The sequence below is a fragment of the Nicotiana tabacum genome, chromosome 14 (assembly GCF_000715075.1).
Source record: "Nicotiana tabacum cultivar K326 chromosome 14, ASM71507v2, whole genome shotgun sequence".
Classification (NCBI taxonomy): domain Eukaryota; kingdom Viridiplantae; phylum Streptophyta; class Magnoliopsida; order Solanales; family Solanaceae; genus Nicotiana; species Nicotiana tabacum.
Window position 1 is genome coordinate 105996640 of NC_134093.1, and position 25906 is coordinate 106022545.

The 25906-nt window shown below is 36.4% G+C and overlaps 1 protein-coding gene across 1 annotated transcript; it reads right to left on the minus strand.

Moving 5' to 3' along the window:
* Window positions 1-16077: 16077 nt before the first annotated feature.
* LOC107832380 (receptor-like serine/threonine-protein kinase SD1-8) lies at window positions 16078-25719 on the minus strand. The gene is made up of 8 exons (XM_075229819.1): window positions 24811-25719; window positions 23934-24468; window positions 18214-18387; window positions 17922-18112; window positions 17558-17768; window positions 17188-17425; window positions 16955-17105; window positions 16078-16758 (listed from the first exon to the last, which is right to left on the minus strand). Exons 1-8 carry the CDS (start codon window positions 25594-25596, stop codon window positions 16450-16452), a joined length of 2595 nt encoding a protein of 864 aa, XP_075085920.1. The 5' UTR covers window positions 25597-25719; the 3' UTR covers window positions 16078-16449.
* Window positions 25720-25906: the final 187 nt, after the last annotated feature.

Here is a 25906-nt window from a genome sequence, read left to right on the forward strand (position 1 = left end):
TGTGAGGTTATTCTCTTAGGGTATTTGGGATTAATTAGAGTGTTTACTCTAATTTTGTGCTCTCTTTTGCACTCTTATTATTATAGTAAATTGCTCCTCTCCGCTTGTGGACATAGGTCACTTTGATCGAACCACGTTAAATTTGTGTTTTCTTTATCTAATTTAATTGTCGTTGTTATCAACTTCCATTGTCTTTGTTATTGCCAGTATACCGTTATTTGGCTATATTTTGCACTACCCGGGTTTTCGATCCTAACAAATTGATATCAGAGCGGATCTAACCGGGTTAGTTTCAATAGCCAAAATGACTCTAACAAAAATCTATGTTGAGAAATTTGACCGAAGTGCAAACTTCGGAATGTGGTAATTAAAGATGGAAGCTATCCTAATTCAGGATGGCTTAGACTTGGCGTTGCAAGGAAAGGAGAAGAAATCGGATAAAATGACGGACAAGGAGTTTGCCATCATAGACAAAAAACAAAAGCAGGTTTCATTTAAATCTCTCAAATGAGGTTTTACGTGAAGTTTCTGTAGAAACCACAGCTAAAGGTATGTGGGAAAAATTAAAAACCTTATATATGAAGAGGACGGTGGAAAATAGACTTTACCTGAAACAGAAACTTTATACAATTCGTATGGATGAAGGTACCTCTATTCTCTCTCATCTTGACACCTTTGATTCCATTCTTATGGATTTGAGTAATATAGATGCTGAAATTAAAGATGAGGATCAAGCTGTGTTACTGCTTTGTTCTCTACCCTCATCTTTTAAGCATATAAGAGATACTATGTTTTATGCAAAGGATAATATCTTTTATAAGGATATTAAATCTATCTTAAAATCAAAAGAACAGATAGATAGTGATATTACTGGGGAAGTTAGTGGAACTCAAGCGGAAGTTGGCTTGTTTGTTAGGGGCAAATCCGACTTCATATCCAGATATAATAATTTAGAGTGTCGCTATTGTCATAAGAAAGGTCACAATATCTCCGAATGTTATAAGCCGAAAAGTAAAGAAAAGCATAGGAAAAGGAAAAATGAGCACAAAAATACTGACATTGCCGAAGCAAGTGTAGCTGCTGATGAGACTGAGAGAACTATTTTTTAGCAACTAATAATAGTTTCAAATCTAACAATGAGTGAATTTTATATTCGGGTTGTTCTTATTATATGTGTCACAATCGGTATTTATTTACCATATATGAATCTATTGGAGGTGGAGTTATCTTGATGGGCAACAATGCTGCCTGCAAAGTTTTTGGAAAAGGTACAGTTCGAATCAAAATGCACGATGGTGTGGTGAGAATTCTCACTGATATTAGACATGTTCCTGATTTGAAGAAAAATCTCATCTCTTTGGGCACTCTAGAATCTCTTGGGTGCAAGTACACAGGTGAAGGTGGAGTTCTGAAAGTTTCTCATGGTGCTCTTGTGATCATGAAAGCACACAGATCTGGTTCGTTGTATACTTTATTAGGATCCACTGTTATAGGCCTTACTACAGTTTCGCTATCAGACAACTTGTCTGATTTTGATGGCATTAAATTTTGACATATGCCCATTGGGGCTTTTGCGGAGAAGGTGGAGAAAATTTACTATATCATTCAAAATTAGGCCAAGGTAGAGATTTGTAATATGGCCATTATTTTGGCTAATGGAGTCCATATCACATAAGCATAAATATCTTTGCAAAGTGTAGACTTTGTTGGCAATATTCTTTGGGATCCAAAAATATTGCATTGTGCGTTGGACATCATTTGCACAAGTTGTATCTCTTCTTTTACACCTAAGAGGCCAAGACTTTTTTGTCTATAAAAGGGAAGGCTATTAGTTCATTTTAGACACACCAACAAGACTTGCCTTCAATTCTTGTTTCTTCCTTTATTAAGAGTGTTTTGTATGAGAGTTAGTGTTGGGAAGCACTTGTGTGAACCCTTTCTTTGGAGTGATCTTGTGAGGTTATTCTCTTAGGGTATTTGGGATTAATTAGAGTGTTTACTCTAATTTTGTGCTCTCTTTTGCACTCTTATTGTTATAGTAAATTGCTCCTCTCCGCTTGTGGACATAGGTCACTTTGACCGAACCACGTTAAATTTGTGTCTTCTTTATCTAATTTAATTGTCGTTGTTATCAACTTTCATTGTCTTTGTTATTGCCAGTATACCGTTATTTGGCTATATTCCGCACTACCCGAGTTCCCGATCCTAATAAATTGGTATCAGAGCCGGATCTAACCGGGTTAGTTTCAATAGCCAAAATGACTCTAACAAAAATCTATGTTGAGAAATTTGACCGAAGTGCAAACTTCGGAATGTGGTAATTAAAGATGGAAGCTATCCTAATTCAGGATGGCTTAGACTTGGCGTTGCAAGGAAAGGAGAAGAAATCGGATAAAATGACGGACAAGGAGTTTGCCATCATAGACAAAAAACAAAAGCAGGTTTCATTTAAATCTCTCAAATGAGGTTTTACGTGAAGTTTCTGTAGAAACCACAGCTAAAGGTATGTGGGAAAAATTGAAAACCTTATATATGAAGAGGACGGTGGAAAATAGACTTTACCTGAAACAGAAACTTTATACAATTCGTATGGATGAAGGTACCTCTATTCTCTCTCATCTTGACACCTTTGATTCCATTCTTATGGATTTGAGTAATATAGATGCTGAAATTAAAGATGAGGATCAAGCTGTATTACTGCTTTGTTCTCTACCCTCATCTTTTAAGCATAAAAGAGATACTATGCTTTATGCAAAGGATAATATCTTTTATAAGGATATTAAATCTATCTTAAAATTAAAAGAACAGATAGATAGTGATATTACTGGGGAAGTTAGTGGAACTCAAGCGGAAGTTGGCTTATTTGTTAGGGGCAAATCCGACTTCATATCCAGATATAATAATTTAGAGTGTCGCTATTGTCATAAGAAAGGTCACAATATCTCCGAATGTTATAAGCCGAAAAGTAAAGAAAAGCATAGGGAAAGGAAAAATGAGCACAAAAATACTGACATTGCCGAAGCAAGTGTAGCTGCTGATGAGACTGAGAGAACTATTTTTTTAGCAACTAATAATAGTTTCAAATCTAACAATGAGTGAATTTTATATTCGGGTTTTTCTTATTATATGTGTCACAATCGGTATTTATTTACCATATATGAATCTATTGGAGGTGAAGTTGTCTTGATGGGCAACAATGCTGCCTGCAAAGTTTTTGGAAAAGGTACAGTCCGAATCAAAATGCACGATGGTGTGGTGAGAATTCTCACTGATGTTAGACATGTTCCTGATTTGAAGAAAAATCTCATCTCTTTGGGCACTCTAGAATCTCTTGGGTGTAAGTACACAGGTGAAGGTGGAGTTCTGAAAGTTTCTCATGGTGCTCTTGTGATCATGAAAGCACACAGATCTGATCGTTGTATACTTTATTGGGATCCACTATTATAGGCCTTACTACAGTTTCGGTATCAGACAACTTGTCTGATTTTGATGGCATTAAATTTTGACATATGCCCATTGGGGCTTTTGCGGAGAAGGTGGAGAAAATTTACTATATCATTCAAAATTAGGCCAAGGTAGAGATTTGTAATATGACCATTATTTTGGCTAATGGAGTCCATATCACATAAGCATAAATATCTTTGCAAAGTGTAGACTTTGTTGGCAATATTCTTTGGGATCCAAAAATATTGCATTGTGTGTTGGATATCATTTGCACAAGTTGTATCTCTTCTTTTACACCTAAGAGGCCAAGAATTTTTTGTCTATAAAAGGGAAGGCTATTAGTTCATTTTAGACACACCAACAAGACTTGTCTTCAATTCTTGTTTCTTCCTTTATTAAGAGTGTTTTGTATGAGAGTTAGTATTGGGAAGCACTTGTGTGAACCCTTTCTTTGGAGTGATCTTGTGAGGTTATTCTCTTAGGGTATTTGGGATTAATTAGAGTGTTTACTCTAATTTTGTGCTCTCTTTTGCACTCTTATTGTTATAGTAAATTGCTCCTCTACGCTTGTGGACGTAGGTCACTTTGACCGAACCACGTTAAATTTGTGTCTTCTTTATCTACTTTAATTGTCGTTATTATCAACTTTCATTGTCTTTGTTATTGCCAGTATACCGTTGTTTGGCTATATTCTGCACTACCCGGGTTCCCGATCCTAACAAATATTAAATTGGTTTCCTCGTCAATTTTCCCATCGGCCTGTAATAAAATTCTCCATTTCTTTTGGAGATGTCCATAATGTGTTTCTATATTTGTTTTGGTATGAATTTGTATATCTATTTGACTTTCTTAAACAAGCTAAAATAATGCAATATCTCTGTATTTTTAAACCAAGGAAATTCCAGAATTTCGAACAGCAAACAGATTAAGTCACCAATGCATATTTTTAGTGGACCAAAATCTTTAGGGTACAAAAGCACTTCCCAGGGAAGTTGTTATAAATTTAACCTGAGAGAGACATCTAGAGGTCTCAAAAAGTGTGAAAAAGTTTGAATAAAAACTTAGCAGTAATGCATTAGATATTTTATCCGTTTTTGCCTAACCTGATTTCGACCCGCCCACGTTCGATATGATTCGCCCATTTGTCACATTTAATCATACCTTACATATTACTTGTTAAAGGTGTTTGTGAGACTCAGGCAAGGATATAAGGTGAGGCAGACAATATAATGGTATTCTAATATAACAACAATAATAACAACAACCAAGTAAAATCCCACAAATGAGTCTGGGGAGGTTAGAGTGTACACAGACCTTACCCCTACCCGGAGGGGTAGAGAGGTTATTTCCGAAAGATTCTCAGCTCAAGAAGACTAAAATAAACGATAGACAATAGATCAGTGATGACAACAGAAGCCAGAAAAATAATATCAGCATCGTAAGAGACAGAAAATAGATGGGAAAACGATAACAATAACCAGTAGTAATGCCATAGAAAATAGTGTGAAAACTACATAAACCACTAACAACCCAAGGCGACACATTATCATCCTAGCCCCGTGCCCGGTACAAAGTAGAAAAACGCTCAACTCCCTCCTAACCTACAACCCTAATGCTCGACCTCCACACCTTCCTATCAAGAGCCATGTTATCGAAGATCTGAAGTCGTGCCATGTCCTGCCTAATCACCTCACCCCAATACTTCTTAGGCCTCCCTCCACCTCTCCTCGTAACTGCCAATGTCAACCGCTCTGACCTCCTAACCGAGGCATCTAGGCTTCTCTTCCGTATGTGTCCAAATCATCTAAGCCTTGCTTTCCTCATCTTGTCGTCCATGGGAGCCATGCCCACCTTCTCCTGAATATCTTCATTCCTAATCTTATCCAGCCTAGAGTGCCCGCACATCCATCTCAACATCCTCATTTTTGCCACTTTCATCTTCTGGGTATGAGAATTCTTGGCTGCCCAACTGATAAGTTATGTGTCTTGTTATGTTTTGATGATTTAACAAACTTTGTTGAGAACCAGATGGGGAACCTGTTCCACATCCCCTGAGTTCTCAAAGATCAACAAGTCTCAAGTCTGGGACATGTTCTAACATTCAGATCGATATCAGTTCCCTTGCTGACAGTACCGGTCAACTCCCCACAACTGTAAAGTGACTACAACTGTTCCTCTGCACACACGCAATAGTGGAGCAGTTACTTTTTGGGGAATGCCTTTGTACCAAACATGTTTGCATCATTCAAGTGATATCACTTATGTAATATTAACATGAAGCAAAGTAAAAACAACACACTTTCACACTCCAGAATTGAAAAAATCTCTCTCTCAAGTGTATTGCCAACCTGCAATTTACATTCAAGGTGTCAAGAACAAAGAGCAACATAACGAAGGACCAGTTTCATGTATTGAGTTATCATATATACTTAGTTGTGTAGCATTTTTGTCAAAGTAATTTACTTGTAATTCCTACTTAGCTTAGTTTGAAGCATTGTGTAGGAAACCTTTGTAAAATCATAAACCATGTGTTTGTGTCGTGGCTAGAGTTAGTTCAGTTATAAACTTTATAATAGAGTTATTATAAATGGGCTTGTAATAGAGTTATTATAAGTTAGTGAGGGATTAAGAGGTTAATTCCTAGGTTACAATAGTTTGTAATCTGAAGTTTGTGCAGTAGTGAAGTTGAAATCCTACAGTTGTGTGAGTGTGTTCTGTGGGAACTAATAGAGAACCTGGTTCTCTATATAAGTTTGGTGGAGCCTTAGTTTCTATAAATTGATATCAGAGCAGGTTCTTTTTATCAGGCTAACACCTAGAAATGATACTCATGGCTGCTTCACCAAACTTCGAAGAAGGTCAATCTACCTATAGACCACCAAGATTCAATGGCCAATACTATGGATGGTGGAAGACAAGGATGCATGATTTTATCATGGCTGAAGATTCAGAGCTCTGGGATGTTATCTGCGATGGTCCTTTCGTTCCTACGAAAATCATTGGGGAACTAGTAGTGACAGTTCCCAAGTCTAGGAAGGAATAGAGTGATGCTGACCGCAAGGCTATAGAGAAGAACTTTCGAGCAAAGAAAATCCTCTTCTGTGGCATTGGGCCATATGAATACAACAGGATTTCGGCTTGTCAATCTGCCAAGAAAATCTAGGAAGCTCTCCAAACAACACATAAATGGACAACTCAAGTTAAGTAGTCGAAGATTGATATGCTAGGCTAACCATTGAGTATGAACTCTTCATAATGAAGGACGATGAGTCCATTCAGGACATGCACACTTGCTTCACCTCTATCATCAATAAGCTCCATTCCCTGGGAGAAATCATTCCAAGGAACAAACTTGTCAGAAAAATACTTAGTGTATTACCTGGTTCCTGGGAAAGCAAAGTAAATGCTATCATGGAGGCAAAGGATCTACAAAAGCTAACCATTGATGAACTCATTGGTAATTTGAAAACTTATAAAATGAAGAAGAAAAAGGATCATGAGAGAAGAGAGCCCAAAAAGGAGAAGAACCTGGTCCTCAAGACAAACAACAATGAATCAAGCGGTGAGGATGCTGATATGGCTTACTTGACAAAGATATTTCAGAAGATGGTCCACATAAATGTAGGTATTCCAAAGAAGGGCAGCTCCTGCAAGCCAAGAGGATATGACTTATATCTTAAGTACGGGAAGCCAGGACATTTCATCAAGGATTGTCCCCTCCTCAAACAAGAACAATACAAGCACAACATAGACAAAACAGCCAAGAGGAACCCGGTTCCCGACAAAAGATTTTTAAGAAAAGAAGTCGCCGACAATGTTGTGAAACAAGCTCTTACTGCATGGGAAAACTCGTCCAGCGAATCTAGAGAAGATGATGCATAAGGTGACACATCTATGATGGCAGTCAAAAGTGAAGTGGCCGATTATGATTCCATCTTTTCCCTGATGGCAAAATCTGACGATTATGAAGATAATGATGATGATGATGAGTTAAATTTTCTAGGCGTTTAGAGAAATCTGAAGTCTTACTCTCAGAAAAAGCTCATATCCTTGGGAAATATTTTAATTGACGCTTATCACAATCTTATAAATGATAAAAATGTCTTCACTATAGAGGTAGGAGAGGTAGAAAATGATAGAGATGATTTGGTAGTTGTAGTGGCCGACCTAAAAGAAACCATCGAGAATCTAGTGAAATAAAAAAGTGTTCTGATTAAAAAGGCTGAAAATATAGAGAATGAGAGAGATGACTTGTTAGTAGTCACCATGGACCTAAAAGAAACAATAGAGGAATTAAAAAAGGGAAACAGTTCTGAGACTATCCAAAAGGGGGAGGAAGTTACAAGCGAGGCATATATTAAGCTTGAAAATGAAATACAATCTGTGAAATCTAGTCTTTGTGCTGAACTTGAAATAAACAGACAGCTTCAAGAAGATCTAGGCAGAGTTAAAAGTGACCTCAAAAAATCTCTAAAGTGGACCTGGTCCTCTGATACAATTGTTAACATATATAAAAGCAATAATGGGAACAGGCAGGACGTCGGGTTCCAAAGGGAAAATACTCCATACAATCCACATATCAAGTATGTTACTGTCCCTAATAACTGGCTTTGAACTCACTGTGGCAACACTGGTCACTTTAAAGAAAACTGTAAGGTTAGAATTCAGTCCCAACTTCTAAGGAACTACTGCTAAGTAACCTAGTCCCATAGCAGTACTGCTAAGGAACCTAGTCTGTCCATTAAAAAGGCAACTACTGCTAAGGAACCTAGTCCATCCGTTAAAAACGTATATTGCCTTCCTGGAAAAAAAGAAGTTTAATTCGACCATTTCCTCACTACAAGTGACCCAAAATTATTTGGGTTCCTAAGTCTAATCCTTGATTCTCTTGTGCAGGGAGAAGTGAAAGGAAGCAGCCAAAATGGGGTATGGATGGTGGTTGTTCTATGCACATGACTGAAAGCATCGATGATTTCCTTTCACTCAAAGCCTTGCAAAGAGGGAGTGTGTCCTTTGGTAATGGCAAAATGGATACATTCTGGGAGTAGGAAGAATTGGGAAGTCACTCACCCACTCAATTGAAAATGTGTACTATGCGAGCGGCTTGAAATATAGCCTACTGAGTGTTTCAAAAATCTGCGACAAAGGAAACAAAGTGGAATTTGTGTCAAAAGTCTACACAATTACAAACCTTGTGACTGGTGAAGAGGTCCCGATGGCAAAAAGATACAAGAACATTTGTGTTGATGATTTTGAGTCCCTGCAAAATGGGGATCTCACTTGCCTGAATGTTGAACTATGGCACAAAATATTGGGTCATGCAAGCTTTACGTTGCTGAACAAACTGGTCAGGAAGGACCTGGTTAGTGGCCTGACGATGTCAAGTTTCAAAGACCACAAGGTGTATGATGCATGTGTAAAAGGAAAGCAAGTCAGGTCTTCTTTCAAGCCCAAAAAGAATGTTAGCACCTCAAGGCCACTCGATCTCCTCCATATGGATTTGTGTGGACCTATGAGGGTGCCAAGTAGAGGAGGAAAGAAGTACATTTCTTTTATAGTGGATGACTATTCTAGATTAACCTGGACCTTGTTCTTCAAAACCAAGGATGAAACTTTTTCAGTGTTTGTTGCTTTCGTGAAGAAGATCCAAGTAAAGGTGAGCCACAATGTTGCGTGCATAAGATCTAATCACGGCACAGAGTTCGAGAATGCAAAATTCGACAAATTCTGTGTTGAAAATGACATAAGTCATAATTTCTCAGCTCCAAGAACACCTAAACAAAACGGTGTTGTGTAGAGAAAAAATAGGACTCTTGAAGATATGGCGAGGACAATGCTGATTGACAGTGGCATTGCTAAAAACTTTTGGGCAGAAGCAGTTAATACTGCATGCTATTTGATGAACAGGTGCATGATCAGGTCCCTCATGAACAAAACTCTATATGAACTACTGAACGGAAGGAAACCCAAGCTAACATATTTGAGAACATTTGGCTGCAAATATTTTGTCCTCAACAATGGTAAGGAAAATCTTGGAAATTTTGATGCCAAAAGTGATGAAGGAATCTTTATGGGCTATTCATCACGAAGAAAAACATACAAAGTCTACAACAAAAGAACTCAATGTGTTGAGAAAAGCATATATGTGATCTTTGATGAATGACACCACCTATGTGGGAAAGATTCACATGATAAGATTGATCAAGACGGAGAGCAGCCAACAGTCCCTGGTAAAGTCAATGATATGGCAAATGGAAAGGCTGGCATGGTGAGCTACATCAAGGAATCAAATGATGATGATGTATCGGTCTCTCCAGAGGATGTAGAGGAACCTGGTTCCTCGATCATAACAACTGAAGCTGAGAACAAAGTTGTTGATGTTGTGCAAGGAACCCCAGATGCTGAGCTGAGAAGTGGGACTCACATCAACCATGGGTCACATTCAGAAGTACCTGGACCCTCTCACAATGAGATTCAGGTGTCTAACTGGAAGCACAAAAGCTCACACCGTCTTCAAAATTTGATCACGCATCTCGACTCAGGGATTCAAACTAGATCGAAGTCGAGAAACTCACTTGCCTTCTCAACCTTTCTCTCTCAAGCTAAGCCCAAAAATATCAAGGAAGCATTGAAAGATGCTGACTGGATTACTGTTATGCAAGATGAACTCTATCAATTTGAGAGGAACAACGTATGGTACCTGGTTCCTCGACCTGCTGACAAAACTGTTATAGGAACCAGATGGGTATTCAGAAATAAACTTGATGCGTTTGGGAACACAATAAGGAACAAGGAAAGGCTGGTAGTTCAAGGGTATAATCAAGAAGAAGGGATTGACTATGATGAAACTTTTCCCCAGTTTCTCGAATGGAGGCCATCAGAATCCTTATTGTATTTGCATCCCATATGGATTTCAAATTGTTCCAACTGGATGTCAAAAGTGCATTTCTGAATGGCTTTCTAAAAGAAGAAGTCTTCGACAAACAACCTCCTGGCTTCGAATGTCATGAGTATCCTGAGCATGTTTTCAAACTCGACAAGGCCTTATATGGGCTGAAGTAGGCTCCTCGTGCATGGTATGAAAGGTTGTCCAAATTTCTCCTAGAAATTGATTTTACAAGAGGAAAGATTCACAACACCTTATTTCGGAAGAAACAGGGGAGGAACCTGCTCATTGTGCAAGTTTATGTTAACGACATCATCTATGGTGCAATAAATGATTCTCTGTGTGAGGAGTTTGCAAAGATCATGGGAAGTGAGTTTGAAATAAGCATGATGGGGGAATTAAATTTCTTCTTAGGCCTGCAAGTCAAGCAAACTCCTAAGGGCATAATGATAAGTCAACACAAGTACATCAAAGAGCTTCTGAAGAGATTTGAAATGGAAAGCTCAAAAGTCATTGACACTCCTATTGCCACTGCTACTCGATTGGACATGGATGAACCCGGTTCTCCTATAAACGAGACCATGTACATATGTATCATTGGGTCACTCTTGTATCTCACAGCAAGAAGACCAGATATCGTTTTCAGTGTGGGGCTATGAGCTAGGTTTCAATCAAATCCAAAGGAATCTCATCTAAAGGCTGCCAAGAGAATCCTGAGATATCTAAAGGGAATGCAGGACCTGGTTCTCTACTACCCCTAAGGAGACAACTGCGACTTGATCGGGTATGCTGATTATCTGGTGGACAGGAAAAGCACTTATGGCATGGTACACTTTCTGGGTTCGTGTCTAATTTCATGGGGTACAAGAAAACAAAATTCAGTGGCTCTTTCAACTGCAGAAGCTGAATATGTGGCGGCTACCTCTTGTTGTGCTCAACTGTTGTGGATCAAGAAGCAACTAGAAGATTTTTGTTTGTTTTCTGATTGTATGTTGTTATTACTATGTGACAACACCAATGCTCTCAACATGGCAAAGAACCCAATTCAGCATAAGAGAACAAAGCATATTGGTGTGCGATATCATTTTCTTAGAGTCAATGTTGAAAAGGGACTTATCTGCATGAAATTCTGCAGTGTGGAAGATCAAATTGTAGACATCTTCACCAAAGCACTGAGTAGAGAGCACTTTGAAAAGAATCGTCTTGCACTAGGGTTGATAAAATCAAGTTGACATGCATGACGATTACAAAGCAAATAAGGAGCTAATGTATTGCATCTTCACAAAAGGATGAGGATCACATTTACAAAATCTGTCAGAGAACCTGGTTCCTGCGACACTGGTTAGTAATTCCTTTTGTACTCTCATGCACAACTTTTTAAACGGCTAAAAAAGGTGCCACGTCATTAAATTGTCAGCTTCTTTTCTTTGGAACCCAAGGGCCCTACCTGTTACAAAATAACCCGTCTACCGAGAAAATCAATACACGTTCCCAATCGGTCCCTCACCCCTTTTTAATAAACCCAAACTCTGTCACTCTCACAGCTGTCCACATCAAAAGCCAAAATTTCCCTTTTTCTCTCAACAACCAAATACTCTCTTCTTTCGAAAACTCTCATTACACTCTATAATGTCTGAGAATCTTGAAGCCTCAAATATCCCCAGTGTCGTCCCCACTGTATATTCATCTCTTGAAGCACCAATGATAGAGTTTAAGTACCTTACGCCACCTAGTCCAAACCCTAAGCAAGATTCCCAACCACCCACTGCCTCTTCTCTACCCCAATCAAGTTTTGGTTTTCATCAGAGTCGCAAAAATTCGAATCCCAAGAGGTTTATGGCTACGACCTCTCCCTCTGCCTCGCCAGAAAAAATGGCTGAGGGAGAAACAGTAGAGGGAGAAGAAAATTAGGAAGTTTCCAGTCTGTATTTAGAAGAGGGTTCTGAGGCACAACAAAGTGTGGTTAACACAATGACTACCCCAAGTCTCGATTTGAATATTGCAGATCGCATAGGTAATATTCCTTCTGTGCTTTCTGAGTTTCCTTTGGGGTTAAAAGAACAAGAGGCCATAGAAAATATGTTGTCAATAGCTATTGAGAGATATTTGGTTGGTGGTTATGAAAGTGTGTCTGAAACCAATGGGTCTCAGGGGAAAGGTGATAGTCTACAAGAAGAGGGTAGGGAACTGGTGCCTGTCGAAAATCTTGCACCTGAAAGTACTACTAGGGAACCACATGAGGGACCTGATCCCTCCGCCCAAGGAGAGCCCTCTGCTCCTACTTGGGATGAAACCCCCTGTTCTTCAAAAGAACCCCAGGTCAGTACTGATCCCGCTCTCTCTCATCATTTCTATGCTAAGCCATTGGCCATTGTTGCTCCTGAGATGAGATATCTGTCTGAGGGGGAGAATGACGATAGTGAAGAAGACTATGATAATGTGGATCTTGCAAGCTTTATTAGTGCTAGGAATAGAAGGGCAACTCCCAATACACCCACTCCTAAAAGACCTACTACTAGGCTGCAACAGAAGGAGGCTCTTGAGTCAGCTCTGAAGAAAAGTACATGAAAAGGTGGTGCCTACAGCTCTTGTTGTGGACATTGATGACGAGGTGGATGAGGAACCCAGTCCCTTAATTCGTAAGTGCTCTAAGAAACCTGCAGTTCAAAATTCTAGAAAAGAGTTATATGTGAAAGTGATGGAAGTTAGTAATGTTAAAGTGGGTGAGTCTGGAGAAAACGTGGTTGATGGGTCTGGTAAGAACGTGTCTAAGAAATCTGTGTATGAGAAGGTGTCTGAGAAACCTACAGAGAAAGCTAAAAGTGTAAGAAAATCAGTGAAATGGAAGGCTGGTGCAAATGAGGAACCCGGTTTCTCAAAAAGGACCAAGGTGGGGTGGCCAAAAATAAAGGAAGGGAAAATATGAGAAATCAGAAAGTGTTGTGGGGCAGAATATTTGCCCCTGATATTCTTGACATGCTAGGAATGCGCCAACTGGTTGATATCTGTGACTTTCAACAGTGGACACCTTTGTTCACAAATGAGAGTCCTAAAGTATATGAGGCCGAAGTGCGCAGCTTTTATGTTGATTGTTTCACAGTCGAGGATGACAACATCTGCATGAAGGTAAATGAGGTTGATTTTGTATTGGATGAAGTTGTGTTGGGAACCATCTTGGGTGTGCCTACTGACGGAATATCCTCCATTAAGGGGACTTGTTCGTCAAACTTCAGAAATGTCATTCTGAAGGATGATGCAGTGCAACAGAGGGAACGAGTACACAAGAAGGCCCTCCTTCCAGTGTATCAATTGTTATTTGAGATGGTGAACAAGGTGTTGCTCTCTCGTGCAGAAAGACGTTCTATTAAGTGTCGAGTAGACTTGTTCCTCATGGAACCATTGGATGTTTATTCCACTATTAATCTGTCGGGTATCATGATTGAGCACATGAAGAAAGTAGCAGATTTCAAAGATGGTAATCATGGGCTGCCCTACGGATTTCTACTCACCAAAGTTTTTGAGTTCTTCAAAGTCCCTTTGGTAAAGGCTACAGTGGGTACTCGCAAGCAGAGCTTCTCCAAAACCACCTTAGAAGAGTGTGAGTGCATCGATAAGAAAGGAGCGGTTGGCAGCAATTCTACTATCTCTTAACTAATTGAAGCTCAGAATACTGCCAATGAAGAGATAAGGAAGTTGAAGGCAAAGAATGTTATCCTTGAGGGACAGCTTAATCAGGCCCAGGAGGCACCAGGTTCCAGAAGCTCACAAAGCGCCGAGGTTGCCCATCTGACAAATGAGAATGATGATCTCAGGAAATAGGTCGAGGACTTGAAGGAGAGTTTACTCACTGATCTCGAATGGATATCCTCCTTAGAACTCTTGCCTCTTCATCGTTGCCTCCCCTTTCTAGTGCTCCTTAAAACCATTTCCTTCCTAGTGTCAAGTTCTAGTGTCTTTCTGATTTGGTATTCTGAAGTTGGATATGTTTAGTGGTTGGTACTCTTTTTTTTACTGTTTTTATTTGTGGAATGATTATGTAACAAATGGAACTGCTCCCTGTTTATTTCCAAACTTAATGAATATCCCGTCCTTTTGCTATGTTTATCTTGTCTTCTTTCTTGCTCTGTTTTTAATCGGGCTAGACTTCTTTTTGCTTATTGTCCGTCACTAATATTTTTATGATGCCAAAAGGGGGAAAATTAATTTAGGGGGAACAAGAGGGGGAAGAAGCATAGTCTCACGCGGAATTTCAATTACAAGTTTTCCATCATCAAAAAGGGAAAAATTGATAAGTTATGTGTCTTGCTATGTTTTGATGATTTAACAAACTTTGTTGAGAACCAGATGGGGAACCTGTTCCACATCCTCTGAGTGCTCAAAGATCAACAAGTCTCAAGTCTGGAACATATTCCAACATTCAGATCGACATCAGTTCCCTTGCTGACAACACCAGTCAACTCCCCACAGCGGTAAAGTGACTGCAATTGTTCCTCTGCACAAATGCAACAGTGCAAACAGTGGAGCACTCACTTTATGGGGATGCCTTTGTACCAAACATGCTTGCATCATTCAAGTGATGTCACTTACGTAATATTAACATGAAGCAAAGTAAAAACAACACACTTGCACACCCCCGAATTGAAAAAAGCTCTCTCTCAAGTGTATTGCCAACCTACAAGTGACATTCAAGGCGTCAAGAACAAAGAGCAACATAACGAAGGACCAGTTTCCTGCATTGAGTCATCATATGTCCTTAGTTGTGTAGCATCTTTATCAAAGTGATTTACTTGTAACTCCTACTTAGCTTAGTTAGAAGCATTGTGTAGGAAACTTTTGTAAAACCATAAACCTTGTGTTTGTGTCTTGCCTAGAGTTATTCGAGTTGTAAGCTTTGTAATAGAGTTATTACAAAGGGGCTTGTAATAGAGTTATTACAAGTTAGTGAGGGATTAAGAGGTTAATTCCTAGGTTGCAATAGTTTGTAATCTGAAGTTTGCTCAGTAGTGAAGTTGAAATCCTATAAGGGTAGGTCGTAATTTTTAATCCCGTGAGCTGAGAGTTTTCCACGTAAAACTCTATTGTATTATTTATTTACAGCTGTGTGAGTGTGTTCTGTGGGAACTAATAGAGAACCTGGTTCTCTATATAAGTTTGGTGGACCCTTAGTTTTTATCACCAACACTTACCCCATACAGCATGGCAGGTCTAACCATCGCTCTGTAGAACTTGCCTTTAAGTTTCGGTGACACTTTCTTGTCACACAGGACTCCAGATGCTAACCTCCATTTCATCCATCCCACTCTTATATGGTACGTGACATCCTCTTCTATCTCTCCATCCCCTGAATAATTGACCCAAAGTACTTGAAATGGCATTCTAATAATGTAGTAAATATATAATGCTCAGTAACTAATTTAAGGAACTTTTTGTAGCTCCGTTTTTTTGTTGCAGAGGCCAATAGTGTGATCACCAGGCCTTTTGCGTTAGTTTCTTGTTGAAGTCTTTTTCTTATCAAGGGAGGATTAGATTTTATGAAAAGAAATTATCTTAGTATTATTTGCAGCTAATTTTCTTTAGGACATGCTGCTGTTAACATAAACTATGAGAGAAGGGAAAATTGCAGAACCTCAAATAGGTACTACTTCTAAAATCTATGATCAAGAAATATTAGCAAAAGGAGACATTGCAATCTTTTTATATAATCAAGGTTATGTACATTATAATAAATGCAATAGCAAGAAAATCCATTGAAAGAAGAAGAAGGCACAAATTAATCTCATTGAACCACATCAATGAATAATACAACTAATTTACAATGAACTTCAGCTATATGGAAAATTAACTATGAAATTGTTACATTAGTACTAAAAAAAACACATCTATATCACAACATCACCATTTCATGAAATGAGAAAAAAACCTATTTCTGTTAGATCCCAAAAAAGGAAAACATTCTTTAAAAGAAGAAAGAAGGTAAGCATACAAGAGAAAATTGTAAACCTCTTATAGTATTTATGTACTATACAATTTTGCTTATGTTCGCTCCCATCAGGGGAATTTGCCTTGATTTCTATTCTATTACGTAAAAGTTGGCCATCTCAGTCTGTCCGTACCTTTAACTACCGCGCATCAAGCATGGTAACTGTAACTTGATTCACAGTGCAAGTTTCTTCGTAAATAGTTTCCGAATGTTCATCAACTGGTCTTCTCCCCAGGCAAAATCCAGGGTGCTTAGGCTGAGGTAATGTTGCACTTTCACTGCCTAACATCAATACAACGGTTGCCATATTCGGTCTATCTTCCGCTTGCTCCTGAACACACAATAGCCCGACTTGTATACATCTCATTACTTCGCACGGAGAAAATGATTCTCCAACCGCTGAATCAAGTAGTTCTGAGGCCGTTCCTTCTCTCCATAATCTCCATGCCTGCGGTCAGAGAGACGGATTCAGGAGTTAAATTTACGGTTCAGATTTTAAGATTTTTAGCATTAAACTCATTGTGTTGTTACAATTATAGATTCAGATTTAATGTTTATTGAGATTTTAGTAGTTTTTTACATATGTATCAAGACTCAGTGTGGAAAGTTATGGATTCGAATGAACCCGTAGCTGGCATACTTACATGGCCAAGAAGGTTTCTTTGGTTGTTTTGATAATAAAATCCCCTGTTCTTCTTCCCTGTTACAATTTCTAACGCTAAAACGCCAAAGCTGAAGACATCCGATTTAACAGAGAAGAGACCGTCCATCGCATATTCAGGAGACATGTAACCACTGCATTAAAAGAAAATTGGATTTAGAGAAATTTTCAAGTGTTCTATGAATGATTTGAAGGAATTATTGTGATGTTGCTTACTAGGTTCCGACTACTCTCTTTGTATTTCCTTCAGTCTCGTCGCCTCCAAAAATTCTTGCCATACCAAAATCTGATATTTTGGGGTTCATTTCCTTGTCAAGAAGAATGTTGCTTGCTTTAAGGTCTCTGTGGATAATCCGAAATCTTGAATCTTGATGAAGATATAGAAGCCCCCGCGCTATGCCACAAATAATGTTGAAACGCCTTTGCCAATCAAGCAACAAGCTTTTTTGCTTATCTGAGATACATATATTAGGTTTAAGTCCAAGAACACATAAACAAACTCATAACAACAGCAACTACGTCTAAGTCCCAAGTAAGTTGGGGTCGGCAAATTCATAAGGAAGTATAAAACCAAAAAAGGACTTACTGAATAAGATTGAATCCAAGCTTTTATTTTCCATATATTCGTATATCAACATCTTCTCTTCCATCTCAACACAGCAGCCAAGAAGCCGGACTAGATTTCTATGTTGAAGTCTAGCGATCAATCGTAGCTCGTTCTTAAATTCTTCAACTCCTTGGCCAGAATTCTTTGAGAGCCTTTTCACTGCTATTTCTTGACCTTCATCTATTATTCCCTGATCAAAAAGTTCTTTTATTGAGTACCTTTACATTTTACCATAAATGGACTAGTTTTTATCCTATATTGCTCGGATCCTCTAAAAATGCTACTGCACTCGTGTCAGAGGATCCGAGCAACATAGGTTTTTTGACATCTGGCTAAGCTTTACCTTGTAAACGCAACCAAAACCGCCCTGGCCTAACTTATTTGCATCAGAAAAATCTTCTGTAGCCACAGCTAAAGTGCTGAGATCAAATAAAGGCAATTCACACTCATCCGCGGAAGTTTCACTAGAAATTTCTCTTTTATTTGGAATAATTGCTGTATTCACTAGAAGATCTTGACTTCTTTGATTAGAGCCTGGTTTAAATAGCAAGAAATATGCATTAGAGAATAAAACCTTTCACAAAAAAGACAATCTCTGGTTAATTATGAAGTAGTTTAATTTCCTCTTGTAGTACCTCGTTCTGTCTTCTTTCTTAATATTGGACCTTGTAATTTCCTTCTTTTTGATAAGAAGCGAATGCTTACTACTCCAACTAGCAAAAGAACAACACCAGCTGTGATTCCAGTAGCCATAGCGATTCGTTTCGTCTTGCCAGAACCATCTCCAGATCCCACACTTCCACTTTGTGCTGAAATTCAATAATTACAAAATGAGTGTTTTTATTTTATTTTATATACAGGTTTAAAAAAATGGCGTCCGTTGCATGAAGCATCACACATTCACGTAGGGTTTGGGGAAGGGTTGCACCCTAAGGGGTGTGATGTAGGCGGCCTACACTGATGCAAGCATCAGTGGCTGATTTCACGGCTCGAAAACGTAACTATAAGTAACATCATATATATATATAATTATTTTGGTTTTATTTGAACAACTATAATTTCATGCAAGTTCCTCTGAATCATGAAGTTTCACTATAGTACTATAGTTATTTGATCAGTTCTACCAAACTCTAAAGCTGAATGCAAAGTTTTGAAGGAATAAAAATTGAAGATTCAAGCCAGTTGAGAGAAAATGCTCCAATACAAGTGTGTTTTCATTTCAAATAAAGTTTTATGTTTCCAATTTGCTTTCATAATTTTCAGAAGGGACGTAATTTACTTGAATTTTTTTTTTTAAAATTCAAAACATTTTATTTTTCAGTTAACACCAAAAATGGCCAGCTATGTTAGTATTACTATGATTGCAAGAAGTGAGTCTTCCATGTACATGTGATGCTATGACTTTTGAGCTTACAAAAAATGTACAAACACAACATATATATAATCTAACTATCATCCTACTCCATCTAGCTGCAGGTTCTTCATTTTTTATCTTCTGAATCTAAATGAAGGCATTTTCCTCCTATCCATTTGATATACCCCTACAGTCTACCTAGGCAGATCTTGAAAATTGAGGAAGATGGTAGCAATAAGTAGAATAACCAATGTAGCACCATATTTTGAAAGTGTGTCTGCCACTGAATTTCTTTTTCTATAGCAGTGTTGGACTTCAATTCGATGACTCTGAATAATCTTTTTCATCTTTAGAATATCATCATGAATCTCCCCACAAGGTGAAGAAGATCCATTAAGCATATTAAAAATTCAATAAAGAGTCCATTTCTAGAATTACATTGTGAATCCTATTGAAGGCAATCCACTTAAACATTTTCTTTAGAAGTGATTTATATGCCAGTAGAAAATATATACTAGTATTAGAGAAACTAATTTTTTATTATATCATTGGACTGAGACAGGTTTAAACAGAGCGACATGGTTAGTAAATGTTCACATATATAGTCGACCTCTAACTTATTTGGAATTGATGTATATATACACACACTTCGTTGTACTACTTTAACTATATATAGCTTGTTTTAGTATATGTTAGTGTATTCACTATTTATATTTCAAAATAAAGTGTTAACGGATTACATTTATATTATTTAAATAGTAAATATTAATGTGATTCAAAAGTTTGACCATGTTTGACCTATGAACCGACCGAAGTTGGTCGGTATTTTTCAAAAAATTATATTTACCGACCAACGTTGGTCGGTAAAATCTTCCCATGCAATAACCGACCAACTTTGGTCGGTAAATTTAACTATAAATTTTATAAAATATTTTAAATAATAATATAATTATTAATATTTTAAAAATTGGGTCCACATTACCGACCAATGTTGGTCGGTAATCAAAAAGGTGCTTTGACTAAGCAAGTCTGACCATTGCAGTCAAATATTTGACCAATATACCCACCAATTTCGGTCGATATGTAATTTAAAAAAATATATAAAATATTTTTTTGATAGTTTCCGTCCATGTTGGACGATTTTTTGGTCGCTTTTGTTGATCACTTGGTCGGTTTTTTCCCGGAATTTCTAGTAGTGGGCCTGTGTAAAATATCAATTAATATGCCTTTTCAACAGGAAAATACAAAAGGGAACTGAAAATGTAATGTCACAATCTCGCAAAATCTTCAATCGTTTTACAGGAGGTAAGAATAGTCAAGGAAGGAAACTCTGATCAAAGGGTATGGTTTTATTTTTTCTTTTTAAACTATAGCTTATCACTTATACCTGTCCATCTTGTTGCTATTACTTTTTTTGGGGCACGGGAGTAACAAGGTCCAAAATAAATAGTATAAAATGACTTTTAGTGTACTTTAAACGACGTGATATAGGCCTTAAAAAGGGTTTCACGAAGGATTGGCCTCTTGGCCACTGAGTGCATCTTAATTCTTTTTTTTTCCCTTCCATATTATATATATAGGGGAAAGGGGAAGGGGAAGGGGAAATTGATTTTTTTTGGGGGGGAGGGGTTGGAATTATAATGTGGAAAACCGAAACCAACTGAACTGCTAAGATTTTATATAAATAGTTGATTATTTATTATTATTTACTTTTTTTAGTTATATACATATATTATACATTGATTATATACATATAATACATAAAATATATATATATATTATACTTTAACTAGCTATTTTTAATTTAGCGATTGAGTGAACGACTATTTGGGTTAAAGGACTTGGCTTGTCCCAACAAAAGTAGTTATCCGTATTTGCATTTATATAAAACATAAACGTTAATTATGAAAATTTAAAAGTAGTACTCGTACTATGTATTTGGAATTAATCGAAGTCAAAATAATCGGCCATATGACTTTTTTTGGAATGTAGAGGGTGTAGGTATACAATACAGTCCAGTAAATTGCTTCTTATCCGTCTTGAGAAGAATCTTTTTTGTGAACCTTACCTAATTTTTAGGACCGAGTTGGCACTATTTTAGAAACTCAAATACCCACTAATTTTAGCTAGCGTTTAGTCATAGATTCCCAAATTTATTTTAAAAAATTTAATTTGGGTGAAGTTTGGTTTGAAGATTAAAATGTGTTTGAACATGATTTTTCAAAACATATTTCACTTTTTATTTGAAAAAATATGAAACATGACTTATACCCACAAGTTCTAAAAACTATCATAAATACCCAATAGTACCAAACAAACAAACTTGCTATCTTGTATATACAGAACCTTCATCAATACCATTCATTATCATTATCACAAATCATAGTCCTGAACATAAATAAGTTTAATGAGAGGCAAGTGAGTAGATATGGTTTAGTTGGTCGTAATAAATGTGGGCTCTTTTACAAATTATAAAGGTTTGGGGTAATATTTAAAAATTTTAAAAAATGACTGTGTCATGTTTTGGCCCAAAATCAACAATTGAGTTGATTTTGGGATTTGGGATTTTGCCAAAATACGGGTAAATTCTATGGCCAAATATGTATTTGCCAAATAAATTCCAAATTTATTTTGACAAAACTCGTGGCCAAACGGATCCTTAGTTTCTCCATCATTGTCAAATTTGGAAAAAAAAAAAAGAAGACAAAGACATATGATATCCTCAAGGAAATATAGCAGCAAAAGAACAAAAACGAATGAAATATTCATTGTGTTACGCAACCATTCGCGTTGACAGTCCAAAATAAAAGAAGCTAAAACACACTTTTCTTTTTAGTTTTATGATCTTATCTTTTTTTTTTATAATATATGTGAAATTTACTTTTACACATAAAAAATATAAAAATAACACTCTTAATTTTAACATTATAAATGGTCATGAATCCAATGGCTATACGGTGTAGTTTTCCGTTTTATTTATAATTATTACAATTTAAAATCCAACCACATTCTATGAAACATTTGAGAGTTACAAGACAATAAAAACGTAATAACCTAATGTCATGTAAATATTTTTTTCTTCTTACACCTTTAAGAATATCTTGATCTATGATGTGTCTATTATTATTGTTATGAATTCTCTTTGTCTTCTATGCAAAATAACAAGGGAAATAATCAAAAATAAAAAATTATCCCAAAAGGCGAGCGTTCACATAATGATTTTAGCCGAAAGAGTTATAGATTTTATGTAGGTGCATGGATTTTATATTATCAGGTTTAGTTGAAATTACAACAGCAGTTTTAATTCTTCATATATAGTATATCTGATACAATAACATAGAAAATAAAATAACAAATTATTATAATCGATTTAAATTGCACTAATAATGTAATAGTTATTTACATTATTGGTGCACATAATGGCTAAGAACAGAAAACTTGGATTTGGTAGATTTTTCTTTTCGCTGAAAACGAGTGGCGAATTATTCTAGAGTCTTGAAATGGGTGCATTATTTTCTACGTAACAATTCCAATCTAATCAAAGGAGAAAAACAAACTCTAACAGTCGTAAACCATATAAGTCACCTTTCTAATTAATTTGGAGATGGGGACTTTAGGGCATAATTTCAATTAATTTCATATGTTTAGGTTAAGATTCGTTTCTTATTCAATGCACAACGCATACTGAATAAGAAAAAGGAAATTTAAGTGAAAAACGTCCCTACCACAAAGAATATGTCTCTCTTTTGCTCAAAATATATATATATATATATATATATATATATATATATATATATATATATATATAGCAAGAAAATAACTTTGAAAAGTTAATGTTTTCAAGTCTTTGTCAGGAGTTAATGCACTCAATCAATAATTTATTTGTATAATTCTAGTTTCTTGGTTTTCCAAGTGTAGTACATACCAACTAGGCAACAACTTTTTTATTAATTAAGTATAACTGTCATTGATAAGATAAAACAAAGAATTAAGTTAAACGAGGTGTCTTTTTTCAAAGAACAAAATTGTTACAACCCCAAAGTTAAAATAAGAGAAAAATAAAAGAGGTTACGTGGGTCAGCAAAAAACTATTCTGATTTCTCTGTCGTGTTTCTCTTTTATATCTCTTAAAAAATATTAATTAAAATAAATTTTGACTATTTTATTCTTATTTATGTCTTAAAATACAATTTTTTTTATTTAATATTACTTTATTTTTGTGTTATCTTCATCTTCAAAAATCATTACTATTAAGGGGCGGTACGTAAATGAGAGAAAGGCAATTAATTTTGTCATGAACTTGAAATAATTATTTTTAGAAATCACCACATATAATTTGAAGAGAGTATACCTTTCTCTTTAAGGGAATTATACTCTCTTCAATAATTCGGCAAGTAGTTAGAGTGGAATAATACGCCAAGACCTAATTGTATAAAATTGTAATTCTGTTATCCCATCATATTTATAATTATTATTATTTTGCTTATAATATAAGTCCAACCAAAAAAATAAATAAAAAATCTATATCTCTACTAACACCCAACCACTTCGGCAAATTGAGTCGACTCAACTCGCTCCTACTGTGCCAATAATTGAAGATAGTGGATCTTAACTAGGAACTACTCCAAAAATTATGCAACACAAATAAATTAATGCACATACGAAAAAATATCCAAATATAGTTGATTCCGACTTATCTCCACTAAAATATAATACTCCGTTCACTTTTATTTGTCCACTATATTAAAAATATATTTTTATTTTTACTTGTGCACTATATTAAATCAAAAGAAAAGACAATTTTTTTTTCTTATTTACCCTTATCATTAATTACTCATTTTCAAACTTATTTTCCAAAACCTTTTGAAAGGCTATTATTATTAGGGATTAGTATGGTAAAATAAATACTATATTTATTAGTATTTATTAAGTGACGTGAAAAGTCTATTAAGGGGAGCGAAAAGTCCAAAATAAACAAGTAAAAAGTGAACGGGAACATACCTGCGTCAGAAGAAGCAACTCTAACGTAGAGAACTTGGCCACCTTCCGCCGCTGAATATTGCCTCATGTCAACAAGTTCAGTTGTCCAAATGACACAACCAGAACCAGCCCCAGTAATATTCGACCTAGTGTACGCCGTGCAAGAACAGTTGTACCTACACTTTTTTTCACATTCATCCAAATTCATCTTCGTATCCACAAACGAACTTGAAGTTTCTGGCAATTTCATGTTCTTTAATGTGTTGAAAACATCAGTTTCGCAGTCTAAATCATGATATCTAACACATCCATCTGATCCATCTCTTAAATCCCATGCCACTTGATTTTTAGGCTTGTATCCCACTAGACATTTGCATACTGGCGAAAGATTCGCGTTACAAATTCCTGATACCCCACACTCTTCGTAAAAATCACATTGGTCTTTTGGTGCGTACCAGAACCTGTTCCAAATATTACTAGTCGAAATCCAAGTATACCTCTCTAAAACACCATTATGCTTCACCAACAATCTTGAACATATTTCTTTATCAAGTATCTGTCGAAAATATAATTAAATAAATAAAAATATGTTTTCTCAATCAACTTAAATTTTATGCTCATACAATTCAACATGGTATCTGAGCAGACCAGGGGCGAAGTTACGTTCCTCCAAGGGTGGTCAACTGACCACCTTTCGTCGGAAAATTATATTACGTATAAGATAAAATATTACTTATTATTGATTAAAAATAGACTTTGAACACCCTTACATAACCCACTGACAAAGTTTTGAACACCCTTGTTGAATTTCCTGGCTTCGCCGCCGGAGCGAACTCATAAGTTCGAATCTTATCACCGAGTATTATTAAAAAAGAATTTTTACGTGCGCTTGACGTACCTGAAATGTGTAGTAAACTTGATCTTTGCTCATTTGAAACTCGAATGCCATAATCTCAGTTGGTTTCATTTCAGGAACACCACTAAATCCAACTCCATTCCAAGGTCCACTCCTATAGAAAATATCATCTTTATTTGTCAAAAAAGCTTCTGGCAATCCATTTATATCAAGTTTAAATGTATAATCTCCAGGAGCTGGATCAAATGGAGATTTCCATGATGTTATATTCCTATTTAGCCCACTTTTCAAATCCCATCCAAGTTTCATCCCAGGTAATAAAGTATCCGTAGGATAATCAAAACTTTGCCATAAATAGTTCTCTTCATTTTCATCATTTTCATATCGAACAACAAGGTTTCCAGAATCAAGAAGCTGAGCAATTACTGTGTTTTTCGCCGTAGACTGAGATTCTTGATTTGCTGACCAAATAGAATTTCCAGCTCCATCAACTAGAACAATATTTCCATTTTGGCTAATTTTTAAAACATGAGATGATGAATTTGTTACAGGGTTGTTTCTATTACCAACCCAAACAATAGTTGAATCTTGAATTTCATTGTACCATATTCCAACATACGATTTGCCTGAATTTGAACCACCTGGAGTAAAGAAACCTAATTTGAACTTTTTTTCTTTAGATACTAAGGTTTGGTTTATGGTAAGGGGATTTGTAATGGTAATTGTATCAGTTGGTAATGCAAGATTTGGTAGAAGAATTTGTGAAATTAGAAGTGAGAAGAAGCAATATTGGTAACAATGGTGTTTTTTGCAGTTAATGCTTCTCATTGTTGACTTCAAGAATTGGCTATTTCTTAGCTTTTGTACTTCTCTATAGATATTTGGACATTGATGGGAAGTTTGGTAGTTTTCATCTTTTTTGAGATATTTGTGTAGTAATTGTTTGATAGGAAAAGGAAAAGGGAAATATGGTATTTTAAGATAACCACACCACCACTTCTAGTTCGTCTTCCCACTCACAAAGCCTCCGCGTTTTGATTCTTTCTGGGTTTTATATTGTCATTTTCTTCAAAATTCACTTTTAGCTCCGGTTTGACCATTATTGATTTTGAGAGTAAATTTTATTGTTTAACTTTGT

Coding starts and splice junctions, on each gene's coding strand:
- LOC107832380 (XM_075229819.1), bottom strand. CDS start 25,596: ATGAGAAGCATTAACTGCAAAAAACACCATTGTTACCAATATTGCTTC. Junction 18,113..18,213: donor AAGAAAGAAGACAGAACGAG/GTACTACAAGAG, acceptor TATTTAAACCAG/GCTCTAATCAAAGAAGTCAA. Junction 17,426..17,557: donor CTTGGATTCAATCTTATTCA/GTAAGTCCTTTT, acceptor TATGTATCTCAG/ATAAGCAAAAAAGCTTGTTG.